Below are 22365 nucleotides of genomic sequence, written 5' to 3'. Positions count from 1 at the left end.
GATCCTCATCTGGGTCTGCCTCTGCAAACCAAAACCCAGGGCAGACTGCAGGGCCAGCTTCTGGGTACCAAAGGCCTACAGTGGGAAGAAAGTACTAATAAGACAAAATAGCTATTTCATGAGCAGCAAATCTAAGCAGGAACCTCTTCACCACCCACCCCAGCCCCTCAGTAAAACAGCACTTGGCAATAAATTATCACAGCAGAACATACCTTTTAGAGTTTTATTAGTAGTTCTCTGAAGAATCAAAATAGTTAGCAAATTACTTTAGATTCAAGACTGTATATCCTTTGTATTTAGATCTTTAATGATGAACAACATAATACAAAACAAACAAAAGAGACTGATTTCTATGACTAGGTGTTACTCATTGTGTCATCCTAGAGCAGGGGGCTGGAGGGAGAGGCTGTTCTCCAAGGAGAACTGAGGTGGAGTTAGTGCTGGGCTACTAAATTGCAGCCTATTTCTCCCCATTCGATGTGCTGGGAAGGGGCCAATGATTTCTTAAACCAACAACTGCTTCCGAGAGAAGGGAGCTCTAAAATCCTTGGTAGCAGAGGATTGTGGTCCAAACCAAGCCAAAAGAAACAGGCTGGGGCAGGGAAGCATGGTAACTGCCTGGCAGAAGAGGCAAACTCAGCGCCCCATGGGGAAAAGGGCATTTTTTGCACCTCAGAGACATTGCAGAACCAGTGTAACACTAAGATTTTGTTGGAAAAAAAAAAAACAAAAACCCTGGAAGAACCTTTCAATTGCACTCAACCTGGATCAGAGTTCAGTCCACCAGTGCAGGGGAGGGAAGCATCTAGCCCTAAAGCAGCAGAGTCTGGCCCTCCCACCCCTTCTTCCTGACTCCTTTTGGCAGCTGGGCCAGGTTTCAGCTGAGGACATACCCCAGAAGGACCAGGGAAGTCTCTCTGGAGGGCCAAGGTGGGAAGGTCACTTCTCAAAATACAAATACATTTAATATGGAAGGAGCCAGAGCAGTTCTGGAGGCATTCACATGCCCAAATCTTCCCTTTCTCCCCAGCTCAGAGACTGGCAAGCACAGTCTCCACGCCTGACCTTCCACCCCCAAAAGAAAATCGGGAAGTGTGTCCCTTCTCCTTCCCCACACATGGGATCCTCAGGGCCTCCTGCGGGGGTGGTTCCATGGCAGGGCCTAGGCAGCGCCTGGTCTCAGCTGGCTCCTGCCCGAGCCATGAGGTCTTCCAAAGCATTGTCCTGGTCATTGTTGTGTAGTAGCAGAACTTCCTTAATGTCTTTCAGTTCAAAGCCCATTTCCTTAAATTTGCTCATTAACTGAAGAAACTCCATCATCTAAAGGACAAAAGAGAAGAAAGATTGAAGAAAGGGGTCTGGCCACATAGTAGGGTAGAGGAATGTGTATGTAGGGGGCTGCTTGGGGGAATCTGCATTTTTTGCCAGAGCCTCATGAGTTTCTCTGAGGTCCCCCAACAAGCACAAGGGGGCTATAGAGGAAGCCAGGCAGATAGGCTGATGCCACAGCCTATCATCCTTCAGGAACTATGCCCAGTTCCAACTCCTGCTGTCTCATTTGCATCCCACTAACCAAAATCCACACTCAAGGCAGGATACTGAACCCAGAAATAGCCAGGAAGCAGGCTGGGCAAAGTGACTAGCAATCTCCTCAGTCATCCAGAAGTATGGCTTTTTGCCCAGGTCATTTCCCCTTCCCTTCCCTGGGACTCTAGATAATCTTCAACCCAATACTTCATCAAGCCTCTAACAACCCAAACTATCCAAATGCTGTCTGGACACTTAAGAAATTATGTATTTTGACTACCTCTGCCTGCACTCACTAGTAGGAAAAGGTGATTCTTGGACAGGAGACACTACTTTGTCCCTCCTTTCCAGAGGGTTCTCTTGAGGCACAAAGGGTCCTACCTTTTCCTCTGAACACTGGTGCATTTCCAGAGCCTCTTCCACTAAAAGAGGGTCGAAGCCCTTCTCACAGAGCTGTCCATGTGCAAAGAGATAGTCGAGAATCTTAAAAAAATAAAAAAGTTTGAGTACTTAATCACCACTCTTGCCTGAGTTTCCCAAGAGTCTTAGACAAGCCAGTAAGGGTGACGTCTGCTTCCCACCTGGCTATTAGATCCTGGATAGGACTTGAATTTGTATTGTGAACTGCATCCAACACAGTAGGACCTCGGTGACTATTTGCTGAAAAGACAGGCATACCCTTCTAAACATGAGTAGCCACTTTTCAAAGGAGTTCCTGTCACAGCTGACTCATCTCTCCCAGAATGTCAACTCCACAGACGGGGCAGAATATACTAACAAATAGCCCAAATCACAAAATGCCAAGATTTAGGTCTCCAGTACCCTATTTTGGAACACTCTGGGCATCTATGACAGGATAAACATTTCTGGGAGGAGACATCAGACCATATCTCAAGCCTAGTGTGCCCTCTCAGGAGGGGCAGAGAACAGTCCAACGGCTCCAATGCACCCTTTCCTCTAGGCTTTTCTCTAGCGTAGGTCCCAGGGCAGCCCCCAAAGCAGAAGCACTGCTGCTGAGGCTGCTACTTTCTCCAAAAATATTGCCCTGAGTCCCGCCAACTCACAGGAAAGGACGCTGGGGCTAGGAGTCTGATGGGGCTCTAGGATATAAGCAGGACATACTCCAGCCCCAGAGGTCTAGGACCTCTCTCCAGGCTGACCACTCACCACCCACCCTACCCCAACCCCCAGCCAACCAACCACTCACCTGCTCAATATTCTCTCCTTTCTTCTTCATGGCTCTCAGGACACACTCATATGAGTAGCCCATGTTGACCACAGTCTCCACACACTGCCGCTCACTGGGGGACAGTGTCTGCAGTTCAGAATAGGCCTGGGGACAGCTGGGAGTGTTGGGCACTTGTGACATTGAGAAATTAGGAGGTGTGACCTGGTGGTGGAGAAACCAGAGGATCAGGCAGGAATAAAGACAACTGGGGCCCCAGAAGACATGTCCCCTAAGTAGCCCAGTCCAGGGGCTTGCTATTTCTGACACTTACCACATTCCCAAACAGTTGGCCTGGTAGAAAGGGCCAGATTGCTGGCCAGACATCCTAAAGATGGGTAAGGGAGCACCAGATGAGGAAAAGAAAAGCTGGGAAGACACCTGCAATTGGATTGTCCTCTGCCCTCATCCCAGCTTGCAGAATAAGAAAATACTACAAGAGCTACGTGCCCTTCTATGTTCAACTCCCTTGGGCTTGAATTGGAGAAATAAGTTCTGAGGCTGCCCATGGGACGGATGGCAAGATGGCTGCTATGATTTCTCTCCTGGGCTCCATTATCCCTTTCACAGGTTATGCTTCAGAGTCATAAAAGGTTCATTCACCTCAGACACCCCTAACTCTGGGGCTCTTTCCCAACAATGTCTCTATCCCTGCTTCTATCCCTGGGCTGGGCAGAGACTGCGAGTGCTGTTCCCCTGCATGGCCAGTTCAGTGGCTCAGAGCTTTGAGGGCACTCCACCTTTGCCCTGCACCACAAGCTACAAGGCTTCAATTCCCTGCTACAGCTGCCAATACTGAAGGACTATTAGCCACACCAGGCTGGGCCCTCAAGAAATGGAATGTGTACTCCAGGGCCCTGCCTCTACTGTCCTGCAGGCAGCCTGCTACATGCCCTAGGACTCTATTAACCTCAGTCAGATTGATGGGTAGAACTCTTTCTACCCCTTCTGATAATGACTCAGGCCCAAGGCATGAAGGCTGCTCACTCCCAGGCCTAAGGACCAAACCACAATGGAACAAGGTCATAGTTTAGCCCAGCTCCCAAGAACCAGGGAAAGTATTTCAACAGAACTTTTACTTCCTTTGGGGGGAGGGAGGGTGTGCTTAGGAAGCAGGGAACTCAGCTCCCCCTGCCCCATCCTAGAAAGACATTCAAAGTTAATAGCTATAACCAGATACTTTCCTCAAAGTCAGTTGGGAAAAGCCAAAACTATAGGCTTTAAAGCTGTTTCCTTTTATCCATCTCACCCACAGCACACCCCTGGCAGCCTAGTCACAGGGCTCAGTCATTGAGTTACAGGAGTCACAACAGGGCAGAGACTGGATCAAACCAGTCTGGTACTTCGCAGGTCCCAACAAATCTCTCTTCAGGGTCAGGGTCTAACTGGGCTTGAGAATACCAAAAGCCAAATATGATTAATCATACTGCTGGCACAGTACTTCTCACATCACAGTATGCTAATGTGAGCACCCTACCATGTCACACGTATTTCTGAATCCCCAGGGCCTTGCTTTAGGTTTGGTGTTTACAGGCCCTGCTCATCAATTGTTGAATAAATGGAGGTCTATTAGGATTTTTTTTTTTTTTTTTTTTTTTTTTTTTGAGAACAAGTTGGGGAGGAGCAGAAAGAAAGGAAGAAAGAAAATCTTAAAAAGGCTCCAAGCATGGAGCCTGATGCAGGGCTCAATCCCACAACCATGAGATCAAGACCTGAGCTGAAATCAAGTCAGATGCTTAGCCACCCAGGTGCTCTGGTCTATTAGGATTTCAAAGGGGGAATTTAATTTAACACAGCAAATTGACACTGATTCTCCCTCCCCAAAACCCACTACAATGATAATAAAACTATTAATCTTTAAGGTCAAAAAAAGAGGGAACAGCAGTGGACAATATATTTCAATGAAATATTAGAACATGGAATGCTAGCAGAAGCAGTGAAGTTATAAGTAAGTGGGAGAAAGAAGAGTCAGTCCACCAGCCCTTCAAAACTCCTGAGAGGGGTTCAGCATTTGGAAGCACCAGGTACTGCTGTGATGAGGCAAGGACACAAAGTGATTGATTAGAGCGATAAGACCCTCAGGGAAAACCTTCCCCACCTGACCCTCACCCTCTTCAGGGGGGCAGAAAGTTCAGTCTCTAGGACTAAAATATGGATACAAGGGATGGCATATGACAAAATGAGCTATAAGAACAAAAGGGGAATTTAAGTAAAAATCCTATACACCAGACTTCCCCAACCTTCCTTAACCCTCAGGCAGAATTCTCAGGTGAAACCGTAAGCCTCCAAAACCTTCACATGTTGACACTTTGCAGAGCCCCCCAAAGCCTACTAACCTTCAACCTACAGTGAAACTTAGTGATTGGCAAGTACACCCCAACACACACATTTCCCCCTCTGCTGATTTTTTTTAAGTGCCTCGCTCTTAAATGTGAATAGAAAGCCAGAGATCCCAAACCAAGAGAGAGAATAGACAAAGAAAGCACTTGGGATTTAAAGTATGGTAAAGTAAAATTTTATTTAAAAGATTGTGAGATTTTTAAAAAATGATTATAAGACAGTCAAAGATATATCCAGAAAGTAAAACATAAAGACAAAAAGATAAGGGGCATCTGGCTGGCTCAGGCAGTAGTAGCGCGTGACTCTTAATCTCTGGATCATGAGTTAGAGCACCACACTGGGTGTAAAGATTACTTAAAAAATAAAAACCTAAAGTCTCCTCTTTTAAAGAAAAAGAAAAGGACAGGAAACAAAAGGATAGCACATTAGAACAACAGTCAAGGAGGTCCAATATCCAGTTATAGGAATTCCAGAAAAAGAGAAAACAGAAAATATTAATAAAAGAAAAAAAATCTCAACAGATGTTGGTGAGGATGCGGAGAAAGAGGAACCCTTCTGCACTGCTGGTGAGAATGCAAACTGGCGCAGCCACTCTGGAAAACAGTATGGAGGTTTCTCAAAAAAATTAACAGTAGAACTACCCTATGACCCAGCAAATGAACTACTAGGTATTTATCCAAAGGATACAAAAATGCTGGTTCGAAGGGGGCACGGGCACCCCAACGTTTATAGCAGCACTATCGACAATAGCCAAAGTATGGACAGAGCCCAAATATCCATCGACTGATGAATGGATAAAGAAGATGTGGTATATATATTCAATGGAGTATTAGTGATAAAAAGGAATGAAATCTTACCATTTGCAACAACATGGATGGAACTAGAGCGTATTATGCTAACCAAAATAAGTCAGAGAAAGACAAATATCATGTGATTTCACTCATGTGGAATTTAAGAAATGAAACAGATGAACATAGGGGAAGGGAAACAAAAATAAGACAAAAACAGAGAGGGAAACAAACCATAAGGGACTCTTAAATACAGAGAACAAACTGAGGGTTGCTGGTAGGGTGTTGGGTATGGGGATGGGCTTAGATGCACGATGGGCATTAAGGAAGGTACTTGTTGGGATAAGCACTGGGTGTTATACAAAAGTGATGAATCATTAGATTCTATTCCTGAAATCATTATTACACTATATCTTAACTAATTCGGATTTAAATTTTTTAAAAAATCTCAGATTTTTTAAAAACTGAGCTGAGCCTTATGAAAGGATCTAGGAGGGCCTAGTAGCACAATAAATGAACAAGGCACAGCACACCATGAGTAAACTTCAAATCTCCAGAAATGAAGATCCCAAAATCTATTTGAGCAGGTGGTGGTTGGAAGAACACAGAAGCACAGGAATGCTAGAAAGCAGTGGAGCTTATACTTCAATAAAGTTTCTTTAAAAAGAGAAGGAACAATGTCTTGAAAATTCTTAAAGGGAAACAATCTTCAACTAAGAAATCTAAATCCATCCAAACTATCATTCGCACATAAGGTTAAAATTAAGACATTTCTGGACACTCAAGGACTCAAAACTGACAGGTTACCCAGTATGTTTGGATGTGTCAGAATGAGAAAATTATCATTGGGTCTCTGATCGCTCTCTTGGAGCATTTGGACAAAACTGGAAACAAATACAAAGAAACTATGCAGAGGAGCACCTGGCTGGCTCTGTCCATAGTGCATGTGACTCAATCTTGGGGTTGTGAGTTTGAGCCCCATGTTGGGGGCAGAGAATACTTTAAAAAAAAAATATTTAAAAAAATTTTTGTGACTTTTTTTTTTTTTAAAGTATCCTCTACCCCCAACATGGGCTTGAACTCACAACCCTGAGATCGAGTCACATGCTCCACCAACTGAACAAGCCAGGTGCCCCAAACTGCAAATTTTTTAAATGGAGTAATTTATGAGGAAAAAAACTGCAAAATTAAAAAAAAAATCACAATACAGTATCTGAATTTGACAATAAATATTTACCCAATCATAATAATGTGAATAGCACCATTAATTTACCAAGTTTTGTGATATAATTATGATGGAAGCTATAGGAAGGAGGTAGAGGAGCTACTATAAAAGCTAAATCCTCAACTATAACAAAGTATAAAACTATCTAAAATTGATAAATTTAGGGGGCACCTGGGTGGCTCAGTCAGTTGAGGGTCCAAATCTGACTCAGGCCATGATCTCATGGTTCATGAGTTTGAGCCCCACATCAGACTCGCTGCTGTCAGCACAGAGCTGGCTTCAGATCCTCTGTCCCTCTCTCTGCCCCTCCCCCACTTGTGCTCTCTCAAAAATAAACATCTAAAAAGAAAGAGTAAAATAAAATTAATTTAGAAAAAGCAACATAAGCACTTTATTTAGAAATACATAGATAGTGCTCGCTTCGGCAGCACATATACTAGAAATACATAGATAAATCCCAGCAGAAATAGCTTAAAGAGTCCAAAGTGCCTAACTAAAGGAAGCAAAACTGGAGTTGGGGAGTGGTGAGTCAGGGAGCTACTGTTTTTCAATATGACTTGATTGGGGTGCCTGGCTGGCTCAATCAGTAGAGCATGTGACTCATGACCCTAAGGTCATAAGCCTTACATTGGGTGCAGAGATAAATAATTTAAAATAAATAGGGGCCCCTGGGTGGCTCAGTCGGTTAAAGCATCCAACTCTTGATTTCTGCTCAGGTCATGATCTCACAATTCATGAGATCGAGCCCCACATCAGGCTCCCCACTGACAGCATAGAGCATGCTTGGGATTCTCACTCTCTCCCTCTCTCTCTCCCCCTCTCTGGCTCATTCATGCACACACATGCACTTTCTCTTTTTCAAAATAAACAAAGTTAAAAAAAAAAAAACTAGAGGGGCACTTGGATGGCTCAGCTGATTAAGCATCCAACTCAGGTCATGATCTCACAGTTTATGAGTTCAAGTGCCACATCGAGCTCTGTGCTGACAGCTCAGAGCCTGGAGCCTGCTTCACATTCTATGTCTCCCTTTCTGTCTCTGCCCCTCCCCCACTCATACTCATGCTCTGTCTCTGTCTCTGTCTCTCTCTCTCTCCCCCTCAAAAATAAAACTTAAAAAAAATTTAGGGGCACATGGCTGGCTCAATCAGTTGGGTGTCCAACTTTGGCTCAGGTCATGATCTCACAATTTGTGGGTTCGAGCCCCGCGTCAGGCTCTGTGCTGACAGCTTAGAGCCTGCTTCGGATTCTGTGTCTCCCTCACTCTCTGTCCCTCCCCCACTCATGCTCGCTTGCTCTCTCTCTCTCTTAAAAATAAAGATTAAAAAAAAATTTTTTTTTTAATTTTCATTAAAAAAAATCTAGAGATACAGGGGCGCCTGGGTGGCTCAGTTGGTTAAATGGCCAACTTCAGCTCAGGTCATGATCTCACGGTTTAGGAGTTCGAGCCCCACATTGGGATCTGTGCTGACAGCTCAGAGCCTGGAGACTGTTTCGGATTCTGTGTCTACCTCTCTGACCCATCCCCATTCATGTGTTCTTTCTCTCTCTCTGTCTCTCTCTCTCTGTCTCTCTCTTCCCCCCTCAAAAATAAACATTAAAAAAAAATATCTAGAGACAACAGAAGGATTTGTAAGTATTAAAGCAATGGCAACAGAAGAAATGATAAACAGATGTGAACACATAAAAGTTAAGAGAGTATATGTCAAAAAAATTTTTAAATACACTTTTGGAGGGCACCTGGGTGGCTCAGTCAGTTAAGCATCTGACTCTTGCTTTTGGCTCAGATCATGATCTCACAGTTCTCTCTCCCCTCTATCTCCACCCCTCTCCTGCACATACACACTCACTCTCAAATAAATATGTATTTTTTTAATAATAAAATACACTTCCAAAGCAAACTGGCACTACTAATGCTTACTGGCCAAATTAGTAAATTCAGAAGTATAAGGAAAAGGCAAAGTATTTTGCTGAATCAACTGTGTAAGAGTAAGAAATGTATCCATACCCAGAGAAAGAGAACCCCAATGGCAGAGTGAGACTAACCAGTGAGCAGAGCCAGGTCCACAAAAGGCTGACATAGAGTAAGAAAAGCATGGCTAGGGCTACATCAGGCAGTTCTATGCTGGTCTCAGAAGAAGGGCGCATTACAAGATTATTCTTCTAAAGCTAATCCATGGACTTTTCAACTTCTAAGATTAGTTTATATAAACACTAAAACATGGAATCAGAATCTGAAAAGTGAGACCCAAACATCAGGCCTAAAATAGCCAACAAGAACTAAATTCCAAGAACACCTCCCTGAGTTCCTATATAAACAGTGTATACAGCCCAGTTAACTCCTTTACTCCCCTCCCCCATCCTCAAGTCACTAAGTATCCTGAAGAGAAGTGCTTTGTTCTCACCATGGGCCTCAAAAACTCACACTAAGATCAAGGGCCAGGATGGAAATCAGGCTTTGCTTCTTGGGGATAAGGGCCATGACTTCCTTAGAAAAACACCAGAACTTCAGTTCTGTTTATTTGCCCCTTGAAGGCAGAAAATCCCAAGCCAGCAAGAAGCAGGTCCCCTTCCCACCCTGAAATGGATGGGCCCGAAAGAAACTCCACAATCAGGTGGGTCAGAGAATGACAGGCATTCTGGTCTGAGAACCATTTAGTTTATCAGCTTTGGTCTCTAAATGGTCACTGTAATTTTAAGGGAGGTTGGGGGTGGGGGACTTGAGGCTGAGGATCCCTAATCTTTCCCAGAGTGCTTTTAATTTCTCCACAGCATACATTGAATCATGAAGAGTATCCTCCTGACCAGGGCCTAAAACCAGACCAGGAGGAATTAGGATGAAGTCCATTCCTAGGAGATAACACTAGAGTGTCATGCACTATCAAGTTTATCTGGGACAGGGGGTGCCTGGCAGGCTGTCAGTGGAGCATGTGACTCTTGATCTCGGGGTTGTTGGTTTGAACCCCACGTTGAGTACAGAGAATTACTTAAAAAATAAAATCTTAAAAAAAAAAAAAAGTTTATCTGGGACAAGGTCTGTGGAAGTTTATAAACAAAAGTGAGTTCTATGACAGTGGGAGCACTCACAGAGACAGTCATTTATTTACCAAGAATGCTACTGCTGGGACTTTAGGCACTTACTGTAAAGTATCCCAAGGCTCATCTTTCTACCAGCTAATACCAGGCTTATTATGGTCTCTGACAGATATCCCACTAATATAATCAGGCTCCTTTCTGGCTCTAAATAAATAGTCTCTTGATATGCTGTCATTTTAAAAATCTGTGAGCTGGTATAGCAAAAAGTTCTTGGACTTCTAGGATTTCTATTCTAGAATGCAATGTATTATTCTGTGCTGCTTGAAACCACATCAAAAGCCTACCCTTTATGACAAAGGACTTACAACTTTTTTGAATATGACAAAATCAGATTTTCAGTGTAATACAAGTTGTAACTTTTATCATTAATCCATCTTTCAACATTAATCTGAATTCCAACCTTCCCCTCTCCCTCCCTTTGTAGGGATTCTTACTAGTGAGCAAAAAAAGGGGATTGCAGGATTTAAATCTGAAGGTTTTGGGGGCGCCTGAGTGGCTCAGTCGAGCATCTGACCCGACTTCAGCTCAGGTCATGATTCCAGGGTTGTAGGATAGAACCCCAAGTCTGGCTCCACGCTGAGTATGGAGCCTGCTTAAGATTTTCTCTCTCTCTCTCCCCCCCCCTTCTCTGCCCCTCTCCCCAACTCATGCTCTCTCTCTCTCTCTAATAAAAAAATAAATAAAATCTGCAGGTTTAAAAGTGACAAATTTCTACCTTTTGCTCGGACTTCTGATTCAAATTATCTCCCAGTTACTAAAGCACCACGCAGTCTGCAGAACCATAACCAAGTTAGGTAAATTATAGTACACACAAGAACCAACCTTCTGGGCAGAATGAGAAGGAAAGAGGAAAGCAGGGACAAGATACAATGAGGAGTACCAAGCAACCTTCAAAAAAATGAATAAAGTAGGAAAAAGTAAATAAAAAGTTACAAAGAAAGAAAGCCTTTTTTTAAAAAGGCAGCAGAGAAAGAAACAAAGTAATCAGAAAAACACCATTCATGCATGATATACATTATCTTTTTGAAGGAAAGACCAAAAAGATGCAGGTAGGAACAAGCGAACGTTAACCAGGCTAGCTCCTGGTTACTAACACTCCTTTGACCTCAGGAAACTAACCAGAACATATATAAGCAAAGTCCATACAGCCACGTCCCATCTTATCCTAAACCTTAAAAAGAAGAATGTGAGGTGACAACTGTTAGGTAGAATTTAGAAATCTTTGGGGACTCCTGGGTGGCTCAGTCAGTTGAGCGTCTGACTTCAGTTCAGGTCGTGATTTCGCGATGAGTTTGAGCCTCACATCAGGCTCTCTGCTGTCAGTGCAGAACCCACTTCTAATCCCCTGTGTCTCCCTCTCTCTGCCCCTCCCCCACTCATGCTGTCTCTCCTTCTCTCTCAAAAATAAACATAAAAAAAAAAGAACTTAGAAATCTTTGGAGCTCTAATTCGGAGGGAATTTTTTCCCCAAGAGGGATTTAAAAGGCTTACCGTGGGACCTGTATTTGGAGGTGATGATTCTTCTGTGCACACAGACAAGACAGAGAGGGAAGGCATCTGGGAGATCAGATCTGAGGGAGTCAGGGTTGGCACCTCTGTGCCACTGTCTAAGTTCAAAGCTGAAAGCCCAAGAGTATGATGCCCATTGAGCTCACTGGCACTGCTTTGGGTGGAAGGCTTTAGGGAATTCCGGAAGGTGCCATTGCGGAGGCAGGATGTGCTATGGAAAGTGCTTGCCAGCTTGGCTGTCTTCTGATTGCTATCATCAGAGTCAAGTTTGGGAAACGATAGGGATTTGATATTGCTTACTGCAGGAATGGGGGGGAGGGACACTTTGGAAGACAGCGACATCTTTTCACAGTTGCCCAACTGTGGTAAGGTTATAAAGCCATTGGGTTTGTGAAGAGGCTTGATATCTAGGGTTGCCCGCTCCAGGGATGCCAGGACCTCCTCATCCTGTAACACAGACCCAGAGCCTCCTCTGGGCAAGTTATTGTCCAATAACTGAGCCATAATCGGTCCAGTGGTTCCTACCAGAATGTTTCTCAGCTCTTCCTTCTCATCAATAGTTTTTAACTCCAGATTATCAAATGGGTCTTCTTCACACTCAAAGTCAGCAGGATTGAAATCTGCCTTTGTGTGGGGTGGGCTGAGAACTTTCTGTTTCGTGGCACTGCTGCTGACCCGAGTCGGGGTGAGGATGCTGTTGTGCTGTAAGCTGGCAAGGATGGGGTTAATAGGAGGTGGCATTGTGGCTGTACTGTGAGTCTTGGAGAAGCTCATTTTGCTGTCGCCCTCTGGGCCACTCTTAGAATTCACTTTAGTTTCTACTTCCTCAGCCTTACGCTCTGCTTCCCGCTGGGCTTCTTGGATTTTCTTAATATCTTCAGCCCACTCAATAGTTTTCTTTTCCAAGGAGAAGTCATACTGCAAAGATATAGCACAGAAAGGAGGTGTGAACCCACGTGACTGCCCTTCCAACTCAATTCCGCCAGAGAATTCACTTCTTCCTCACACCAGCAAACGAGATCCATTCTAGGCAGCATATAAGGTGTATGGAACCATCCCCAGTCAGGAAAACTAAGGCTTCCTAATCTCCTTATGTGGTTTAATCAAACTACACTCCTGGATTACATCTAGAAAAGAACTAGAGTTCCCACCACCTCTAATCCTATATACCAGGCCAAAGGTACCCTGCCAAGTACTCCCCGCCTTCCTTCTCTCCCCTCAGATCATTTTCCTTTCTAGAATTCTTCATTGGTGGCCTAGGCAGAGCTCAGTGGCCACCTCTAAAGCTTTCCTGATGGCCTGTTCCTTCCTCTGAACTCTTACATAGCATCTGTCTCTATCGTGTGACGCCAAGCACAAGTGACCACACGTAGATTTAATCTTTAATTTTTTCCTAAACATTGTCCCCAACAATATCACAAACCTCTGGTGGGCAGCTACTGGGCTTTAGACCCTCTTGGAGTCTGTTATCTAGCACAACGCCCTAGATAAATCCTGCTCAATAATAACAGCCCCTAACATTTAAAAAGCACTTACCAGGTACCATGCAAGATTCTACGCACTTTGTATGTATTAACTCTGGATCTTTTAAACAACCCTTTAAAGTACCTACCTAAAAGTAGGTATTATTGTTACCCTCACTTTACAAGAGCTTGCCCAACGTCATAAAGCTGGTAAGTGGTAAAGCCTGGATGTGAATCCAGGCAACTGACTACAGATTCTATGTTCTTAAACCACTACCTATTAAGTTATAATGAACAGATTGTACTCTAAATACAGGAAAACTTAATAAGAAATCTAGAAATATTCATATCAGGATTTTACAGTGCAAACTGCATAAGGATTCACATCATGGTTGGTTCCTTAACAGTACCTTCGAGTATATCTCAATTTACAAGAATTTCCATTTGCATACTTGGAAAAAAAATATGATTACATAAAACAAAATTCACCTTGGACAGGAGAAAACAAAACTTTTGGTGTTGACTCTAAAGCCTCAGAACTAAACAACGTCTGTGTGCACATTCAAGGCTTCGGAGATTAAAAAAAAAAAAAAAAAAAAAAGGTGGGGGGGAGGGGTGGGATGGAGAGGAAAGGGGCCTATATGCTCAGATCAGAGTTTTAGAGTACAAGAAACACAATAAAGTGCCTCTGGTCATCCCCAAGTCTTTCAGTTCAAACAACACAAGAGAAGCCTGGAAATGCACATGTCAAGAAGTTTGTTTAGGCTCAGTCAGTGAAGCATGTGACTCTTGATCTCAACCCCCATGTTGGGTATAGAGGTTACTTTAAAAAATTTTGTTCTCTTAAATCTTAAAAAAAGAAAAAAAAAAGAAAAGAAAGAAAGGAAAGAAGGAAGGAAGGAAGGAAGGAAGGAAGGAAGGAAGGAAAAGAAAAAGAAAGAAAGTTCATTTACATCCCTAAGCCAGCTGCTGAGCCCCAGAAAGGCACCTTGTGATCATGGTACTGCCTTTCTACCACTAACGGTAGTGAAAAAACAGCACTGGGCAAAGACTGCTGCTTCTAACTGTGGAGTAAATCCAATTTTGCACCTGGCTTCTTCCACCAAATACAGCCTGTAACCAACTTCCCACCGCCTGTAAACATAGGTCCCTAAAATTTTACTCTCAAGAACTGGAAATTTATCTCCTTTTTTTGTAAAACCTTTATTGACTTTCATTTTTTAATTACCATAGTAAATACAGAATACTTGGAACACAGGAAAAACAGTAGAAATATTACAGTGAAAAACTGTGATTTGAGTGTACAAATAAATAATAACAGCATCAAATATTTATGGAGTATCAGAAACCAGAATACGCATTATAAATGCATTATCTTATTTAATCCTCATAACAACCTTAAATGCTAATTATCCCCATTTTACAGATAAGGAAACGGAAGCTTGAAAAGTGTAAGAAATCTGTACAAGATTACACAGCTATTACATGGCAATTCCAGCTCATGAATGAGTGATACCAAATTCTGCTCTAAATCGAAACACTGACAGCCATTCCCCACTACTGTGACCACCACCAATATGATTTTCAGTGAAAGCTTTCTAGACCCAGGGTGCCTGGATTATTTATATATGTTTTACTAGATCACTTTGATGAATGTTTAATTGAAAAATTGAGTTTGTACTGTCATGTATGGGCGAATATGACAAAGTTACAGGAAGCGTCAAGGTATCTATCTGTCGAGGACTCTAGGTCTGACTCTTCTCTGAATAGGAAGGAGACCAGTACCAATACCACAACCAAATCCCCCATGGAGACCCAGAGTGTCAAAGTTTAAGGGTACTGTGTGCAATTACAGAACAAAAATATTTCAACTGTCCCACACAAGAATGGAGCTCATATCTCTTTTGTTATTAGTGGGTGCTATGAATATAGTGAGCACAGCACCATGCACTTATTAATGCTTTATGCTGATCAAATAAATAGAAAATTCCCAGCAATGCCTAAAATAGCAGCAATTTTGGATTCAAAACAATTTTTCTGGATGAATCAATGAAGCAGTGAATAATATGAGAACTATTAAAAGAAAATGGAGATGTTTTTTAACACTATTGTTAACAGTATCCTGCACACAGAGAGGTATTTACTAATACTTGCTATCGCCAATAAAAAAGTCACCAGGTAAGGCACCTGGGTGGCTCAGTCAGGTAAGCGTCCAACTCTTGGTTTCTGCTCAGGTCATGATCTCACAGTTTATGGGTTCGAGCCCCCACATCGGGTTCTGGTACTGACAGTGCAGAGCCTGCTTGGAATTCTCTCCCTCTCTCTCTGCCTCTCCCCGAGTCATGCTCATGTGCGTTCTCTCTCTCTCAAAATAAATAAAAAAGCATTTTTTTTACAAAGTCACCAGGCAAAGAGAACAATGTAAAACTTTATATGGGATATCTGTGTCTCTTCTGGCTCAATAAATTCTCCATACACAATAGGGATAGCAATTCAGTATTTGAAAATATGTAAGATATTAAATATCATTAGTAATTAAGGAAATACACATCAAAACCACAGTAAGAGACCCACTGTAAACTCCAAGGATGTATATAACCAAAAAGACAGATTAGAAGAGTTGGCAAGGATGTGGATAAACTGAAACCCTCACGCACTGTGGATAGATTGTAAAATGGTGCAGCCACTTGGGAAAATAGTCTAGTGGTTCCCCAAAAGGTTAAACGTAGTTACCATATGACAACCCAGCAATTCCACTTATACACCCAAGAAAATTGAAAGAATATGTCCACACAAAAACCTATATACAAACGTTCATGTCACCATTATTCATAATAAACAAAAAGTGAAAACCACCAAAATGTCCATCAAGCAATGAATGGAAAAACAAAACGTAGTGTTATCAATACAACAGAACATTATAAAGTCATAAAAATGAATGACATACCAACACTTCATTCATTACACATTGATAAACCTTGAAAACATTATGCTAAAGGAAAAGAGTCAATCACAAAAGACTATCTACTGTATTATTCCACTTATATGACATGTCCAATATAGGCAAATGCATAAAGACAAAGTAGATTTAGTGGTTTCGAGGGGCTAGGGTGAGAGGGAATGACTGCTAATGGCACTGCATTTCTTTTGGGGGGATGAAACTACTTAGGAATTAAGACAGTAATAACAGTTATACACTCTGAATATACTAAAAACCATTTATGTGCAAACCTAAAAAGGCAAATTTCAAGGTATATGAATATCTTGATAAAGCTATTATTCTAAAAAAATGTAACTATAGTTCTCCCATTATAATTACTCACTGCATTTAGACTGGAAGATAAGTATTTCTTAGAGTAACATGTTGGTGCCTTAGAGAATCTCCCAGAAACAAAACTCCTTTGCCAGAAAGCTGTATTTTTTTAAATCTTAAGTCACAGGAAGAAGTGTTTGATGGATAGTGTACTCTGTTTTCCCATGTGACTCTTTCTCTAAACTGTAAGCTCCTTGAGGACAGTGATTAAGGTATTTATCTCTATCCCCAGCCCTAGTGGAACACTGCTCAAAAGCAGGCATTCAGTAAATGTGTACTGGAGGAAGAAAGGAAGTCACAAAACATAAGGCTATTTGCTGCTTTCAAGAAGTAATTCTGTACATTTATATATAACTGCACTTTAAAGATGAGAGGATTAAGAAGCTATTGAAGAGGTGGCATTTAAGCACAGTCTAGAAGAATAAGCAGATTTTAACAGGTAGACAGCTTTCAGTACAGTGAGAAAGAGGAAAATATTCGAAGTGGAGGTAACAGCTCATGAGAAAAAACACAGTACAGATAGGTAATATACACGGTATATTCAATGAATTGGCAGTAACCTGGTATGGAGGAGACATGGAGGAGATAATGAGCCGAGGTGCTTTACCACACCTTACGTCTACACTTGATTCAATAAGGACTGGTGAACCAGTGTAAGTTTTTTTTTTAACAGGGATGTGACAATTTGAAACTTTAACTTAGTAGTATTATTCCAGAAACAATATGGAAAATTAAAAAAAATGCTACAAGAAGAGGAGCCAATTAAAGAGGCTATTGCAACAGTGCAGGTGAAAAAATAAGGTTAAGGATGAACTGGATGGTAAAGGTGAGACACAGCAGAGAGAAAAATATCACCTTATTTGAATGACCAAGAAGATAATGAGGACATCAAAAGAGAGAAGGAAAAGAGGCGAATGAGCAAGTCAGATGGACAATGGAGATTTGTTTCAGACAAGGCACAGAATCCCAGGAATACACAGTCTAACAGATTGCAGAAGGTCTGTAACAGACATATAAACATATGTAAGTATGTGTGTGAGAGAGACAATGTGAGCCAAGCAGTAACAGTTGCTATAAAAAATACAAATAAGAGATAAGAGAATGGTTTTTTTTTCCTATTTCACTATACATCAAATTCTTACTTTTTAAATTTTTAAATGCACTAAACTTTAACTAAAAATTACCACTTACCTGTATTTCTCTGACAACCTGCAAACAATCAGGCAAGGAGAAGCCAATAGGTAGACCAACTTTAGCTGGTGTTTTGAATTTGTCTCCTATCTTAAATGGGACATCATCAAGGTAACTGAAAGTCCCTATAATCAAAAATAAAGTAGAAAATATCAGCAAAAAACTTTATTATTTGTTTTGCTATACTCTTACATCTAGGATACAACATTAAGTTATGCTAGCCTAAAACCAGAAGTTAGAGGGTTGCTTCTCTGACTGCTTACCTTCTCCTGACCCTAGATCTCCGTGCAGGGAGGAAATCCTACCTGAGCCTACTTGATCTTATAAGGGTTTATTTTCGATTATACTTAGCGAAAGAGCCAAAGTACTCACAGAAGCCTAAAAGGCCTCCCCAAAGCCCACTATCCCTCTGCCCTCAACTGTCTGTCGCCTCTAACTACACTAAATCAAGGTGATTCTCTGTCCCTCAACCATGACAGAGTCAAATCTACCTCAAAAATTCTGCAGTGACTGCTCCCTTTATCTGGACTGTTCTCTTAGATATCCACATGACTTATTCCTTTGCCTCCTTCAAGTCTTTGTTCAAATGTCACTTTCTCAGTGACGCTTACTCTGACCATCCTATTTAAAGTTCCTATATGACCCTCACTGCAGTACTCCCATGTTACTATCTATCTTTTCCTCCACAGCACTTAGTACCTTCTAACATATTATTCATTTTTAAATTATATTTATTGTCTGTCTGGCCCAGTGGAATGTAAGTAAGCTCCTTGCAGGCAAGTATGTAAGTCTATTTTATTCACTGATATTGTCTCAAAACATACACATATTAGGCACTTCAAAAATACTGAATTAATGATAGAACCTCCACAAAAGAATCTCCTTGACTAGATATCTCTACTTCAGAAAGAATCATTTTTAATTAATACAAGGAATTACTCTACATTTTTTTAAGACTATATTCTGGAGCAGATGTGGAAATATTCAAGAACCACAACACTTATGAAAAAAGGAAAACCAGACCAGACCATGGGAATCAGAACAGGATTATCAGGAGACATAAGCCATATACAACTGAACTGCTTTAACTCCCTAAAGGTTCTCTGCCTAATAGCTGAATCATACAGAAAGACCAGGACATTATCACTGATTTATGGAGTCAGACGAAATGCGAGCAGCTCTTATATGTAACTATCACTAGCTATACACTCCAAATTGTACATGGTTTCTTTTCTGGACCAGGTTTGGGGATAACTTACTGGCAGAACCATCACGGACAATAAAACAGTTGATAAAATTAATTCTGCTTTTTGACTATCAGTAGCTGTAAGGATTGCTTCTGGGCCTCACACTAGACACTAGTGTATTTTCTTGAGTGCTCATGGACAGAATAAGACAATTACACCTCTTCCATGAAGATGCCTTCTCTCCCTTTCTAAAAATTGATAGATTTCAAGACTTAACAAGCTCAAGATGTAGCTGTAATCTTGTCATCATTCCCATTTCCTCAGGTAAATACTGCTCTGATACACCTGAAACCCTCCATCAGGAAGAAGGTCCCTGCTCCCACCCTTGGGGGCTAGAGTTTCTAACATATCTTCTATCCAGAATTAAAACATTTTATCTATCTCCCACTCAGCTAGCAAATTAAATTCAAAACCGTGTCCAATTTAACAATTTTTCTGGGGAATAGTTTCCTAGTGGGTCATACTTTTAAAAGTACTGTTTTCTCAGATGGCAATGCCTGTCACATTCCCACCCCTTTTTACTTGATTATTTCTAGTCCTTTAAGAATGAGCTTTACAACTCCCTTCTCAATCTCAGAACACCCAGTTTATACCAGCACCTCAGGTTGTACGACTCTGTGTTAAGTTTCCTTATATTCCGCCTAGAGACTGTGAGTGAGAATCTGAGTGTCCCCTAAGAAGGGATAAAAATGTTTCAAATTTATACCTCCCAATCTCAGAGTAATATCTGGCAGAAGACATGCTCAATAAAGTAAAAAAACAAAGAATACATGGTCTTATGCTTCTTTCATATTTAATTCTCACCCCCATGCTAATTCACATTCAATTAATATTTATTAAAATTCAAAGTAATTTACCAAAACTGGCAAGGCTAGTCACAGAAATGTACCAGGTACCCCCACCCCTCAAAAAACTATCAGGTATCATCATAGCTTGCCAACAAAACCAAGTATTAGTTACAACACTAAAACTCTGTCACTTACAAAATTCTTTATATTATAGAGATTAAAAGGAAAGTTGTATCTAATTTCAAAAATTGGGAGGGAGGGCATCTGGGTGGTTCATCCAGTTGACTCCTGGCTTCAGCTTAGGTCATGATCAAGCCCATGTGGGACTGTGTGTGGAATGTGGAGCCTGCTTAAGATTCTCTCTCTCCCCCTATGCATCTCTCCCCTGCTTGCTCTAATAAATAATAATAAATTTATCTGCCCTCCATGAACACAGGTGCTCAAATTTTCCTGAAAGTTAAATTTTAACTTTAGCCAGTATCCTGATTAACTGGAAACAAAGTTGAAACTAGCGTTTTCTAAGAAGCACTGCAAAGATTTACAGTCAAACTAACAATCACAAAATTAAGTCTTTTGTTTAACAATGTTTATTCATTCAGGGGAGCCTGGGTGGCTCAATCAGTAAAGTATCCAACTTCGGCTCAGGTCATGATCTCACAGTTCATAAGTTCAAGTCTTGCATCAGGTTCTCTGTTGTCAGCACCCCAGAGCCCACTTCAGATCCTCTGCCCCCCCTTTCTTCCTTCCCCTCCCCCACTCTCTCTCTCTCAAAAATAAACATTAAAAAAAAAAGAATGTTTATTCATTCCAAGTAGGTTAATTATATAACACACACACTGAAAAAATCCTATCCATAATATACAAGCATATATGATATATAAATATAAGAAAACTCATCCACACGAAAAGTAACAAAAAAAATTCTTTTTTAATGTTTTGCTTCTATTTGAGAGAGACAGTGCGTGATCGGGGTAGGGGCAGAAACACAGAGACAGAATGTAAAGCAGGCTCCAGGCTCTGAGCTGTCAGCACAGAGCCCAATGTGGGGCTCGAACCAATGAACCGTGAGATCATGACCTGAGCTGAATTCTGAAGCTTAACTGACTGAGGCCACCCAGGCGCCCCCTAACAAAATTTTCTTAAGTGAACAGTTCTGTTGGGGCATCTGGCTGGCTCGGTGTAATGTGTAACTCTTGACCTCAAGGGAGAGATTACTTAAAAATAAAATCGTTTGAGGGGTGCCTGGATGGCTCAGTTGTGTGAGCACCTAACTCTTGGTTTCAGCTCAGGTCATGATCCCAGGGTCATGGGATTGAGCCCCGAGCTAGGCTCCATGTTGAGTGTGGAGGCTGCTTAGGATTCTCTCTCTCTCCCTCTGTGTCCCTCTCCCCAGCTCATGCTCTCTCTCTCTAAAAAAAAAATGTTTTTTTAATGAAATCTTTTACAGACACCTGGCTGGCTCAGTCGGTTGAGTGTCCAACTTCAGCTCAGGTCATGATCTCACAGTTTCTGAGTTCGAGCCCCACATCGGGCTCTGTGCTGACAGCTCATGCCTGGAGCCTGCTTCGGATGCTCTGTCTCCCTCTCTTACTGCCCCACTCCTGCTCACGTTGGCTCTATCTCTGTCTCTCAAAAATGAATAAACGTTAAAAAAAATTTGTTTAATGAAACCTTTTTATAAATAAATAAATATTTTTTTAAAAGGGCATTTAAAGAGATGGCAACAAAGCAAACAACCCTTTAACGAATATATCAAAATATGTATTTCTCATTTCTCAATACATCTTATTTTTTAAATAGATTCAATAAAAGCTCAACTACAGAGAATTAAACACTATGACTAATAATTTTCCAGCTTACACCAAATACTTTTTACTTTCAGTCTTTTTTTTATGTTTATTTATTTATTTTGAGAGAGAGCATAAGCAAGGGAGGGGAAGAGACAGAAGGAGAGACAGAATCCCAAACAGGCTCCACACCGTCAGCACAGACTCCAATGTGGGGATCAAACCCATAAACTGTGAAATCATGACCTGAGCCAAAACCAAGAGTCCCACACTTAAGCTACCTAGGCACCCCTTTCAGCATTTATTACTGAATATCTTTCTTTTTCTGAATATCTTTCTAAAATGTCTGGGCCTGTTTTCTTAAAATTTAGTTTAGAAAAAGAAAATTAAGTATATCTGTGATGACTGCGGCTGTGGCAGTTCCCTGAAGTCAGGCTCTGTATCGCTTTGCATTATGCCACAGAAGAGACTGGGCTGAAAATGTAGTATATCTCAGGATAAATTCTGGGAAGACTTCATTGTGTTTTCTTTCTTTCTCAATTGCTGATATACTGGTGATCCTGTGACCTGCCTGTTTCCCTGAAACAAAGTTACAATTCCAGGGAGGAGGTGGGATGAATTCTTAATGGAGGATAGAAACTGGATTATGCTTAATTCAGGTCTTACTGTAAACTCAAATTGAGGATTAAAATTTAAGTTTTTGAAAAAGAACACTAAAGACCAAACTTAAAATTAAGTGAAAAACACAATTCCATGACTGGGTATCACTACCTTAAAGCTGTGAAGTTGGCTTTAAAATTAGACACATGGACAGATAAATAGACACACACGTATACAGACACACATTAAAATTATATAGATATCTGCTA

The 22365-nt window shown here is 41.4% G+C and overlaps 1 protein-coding gene across 3 annotated transcripts in view; it reads right to left on the bottom strand.

Annotated features, from left to right (window-relative positions):
- Positions 1-209: 209 nt before the first annotated feature.
- Positions 210-22365, bottom strand: part of UBAP1 (ubiquitin associated protein 1) — a 61389-nt gene continuing 39233 nt past the window's right edge. For 2 of the 3 annotated variants that reach the window (XM_043566245.1, XM_043566246.1), the window contains 5 exons: positions 17675-17799; positions 11690-12625; positions 2735-2917; positions 1909-2010; positions 210-1320 (listed from right to left, as the gene is read on the bottom strand). In XM_043566245.1, the coding sequence (XP_043422180.1) occupies positions 1180-1320; positions 1909-2010; positions 2735-2917; positions 11690-12625; positions 17675-17799 (1487 nt within the window). In that variant the 3' untranslated portion in view covers positions 210-1179. The remainder of the gene's footprint in view (positions 1321-1908; positions 2011-2734; positions 2918-11689; positions 12626-17674; positions 17800-22365) is intronic. The other variant, XM_043566247.1, reaches the window with a different exon arrangement.

The sequence above is a fragment of the Prionailurus bengalensis genome, chromosome D4 (assembly GCF_016509475.1).
Source record: "Prionailurus bengalensis isolate Pbe53 chromosome D4, Fcat_Pben_1.1_paternal_pri, whole genome shotgun sequence".
In the NCBI taxonomy this organism is placed as follows: domain Eukaryota; kingdom Metazoa; phylum Chordata; class Mammalia; order Carnivora; family Felidae; genus Prionailurus; species Prionailurus bengalensis.
This window is presented reverse-complemented; position numbering and strand designations above follow the sequence as displayed.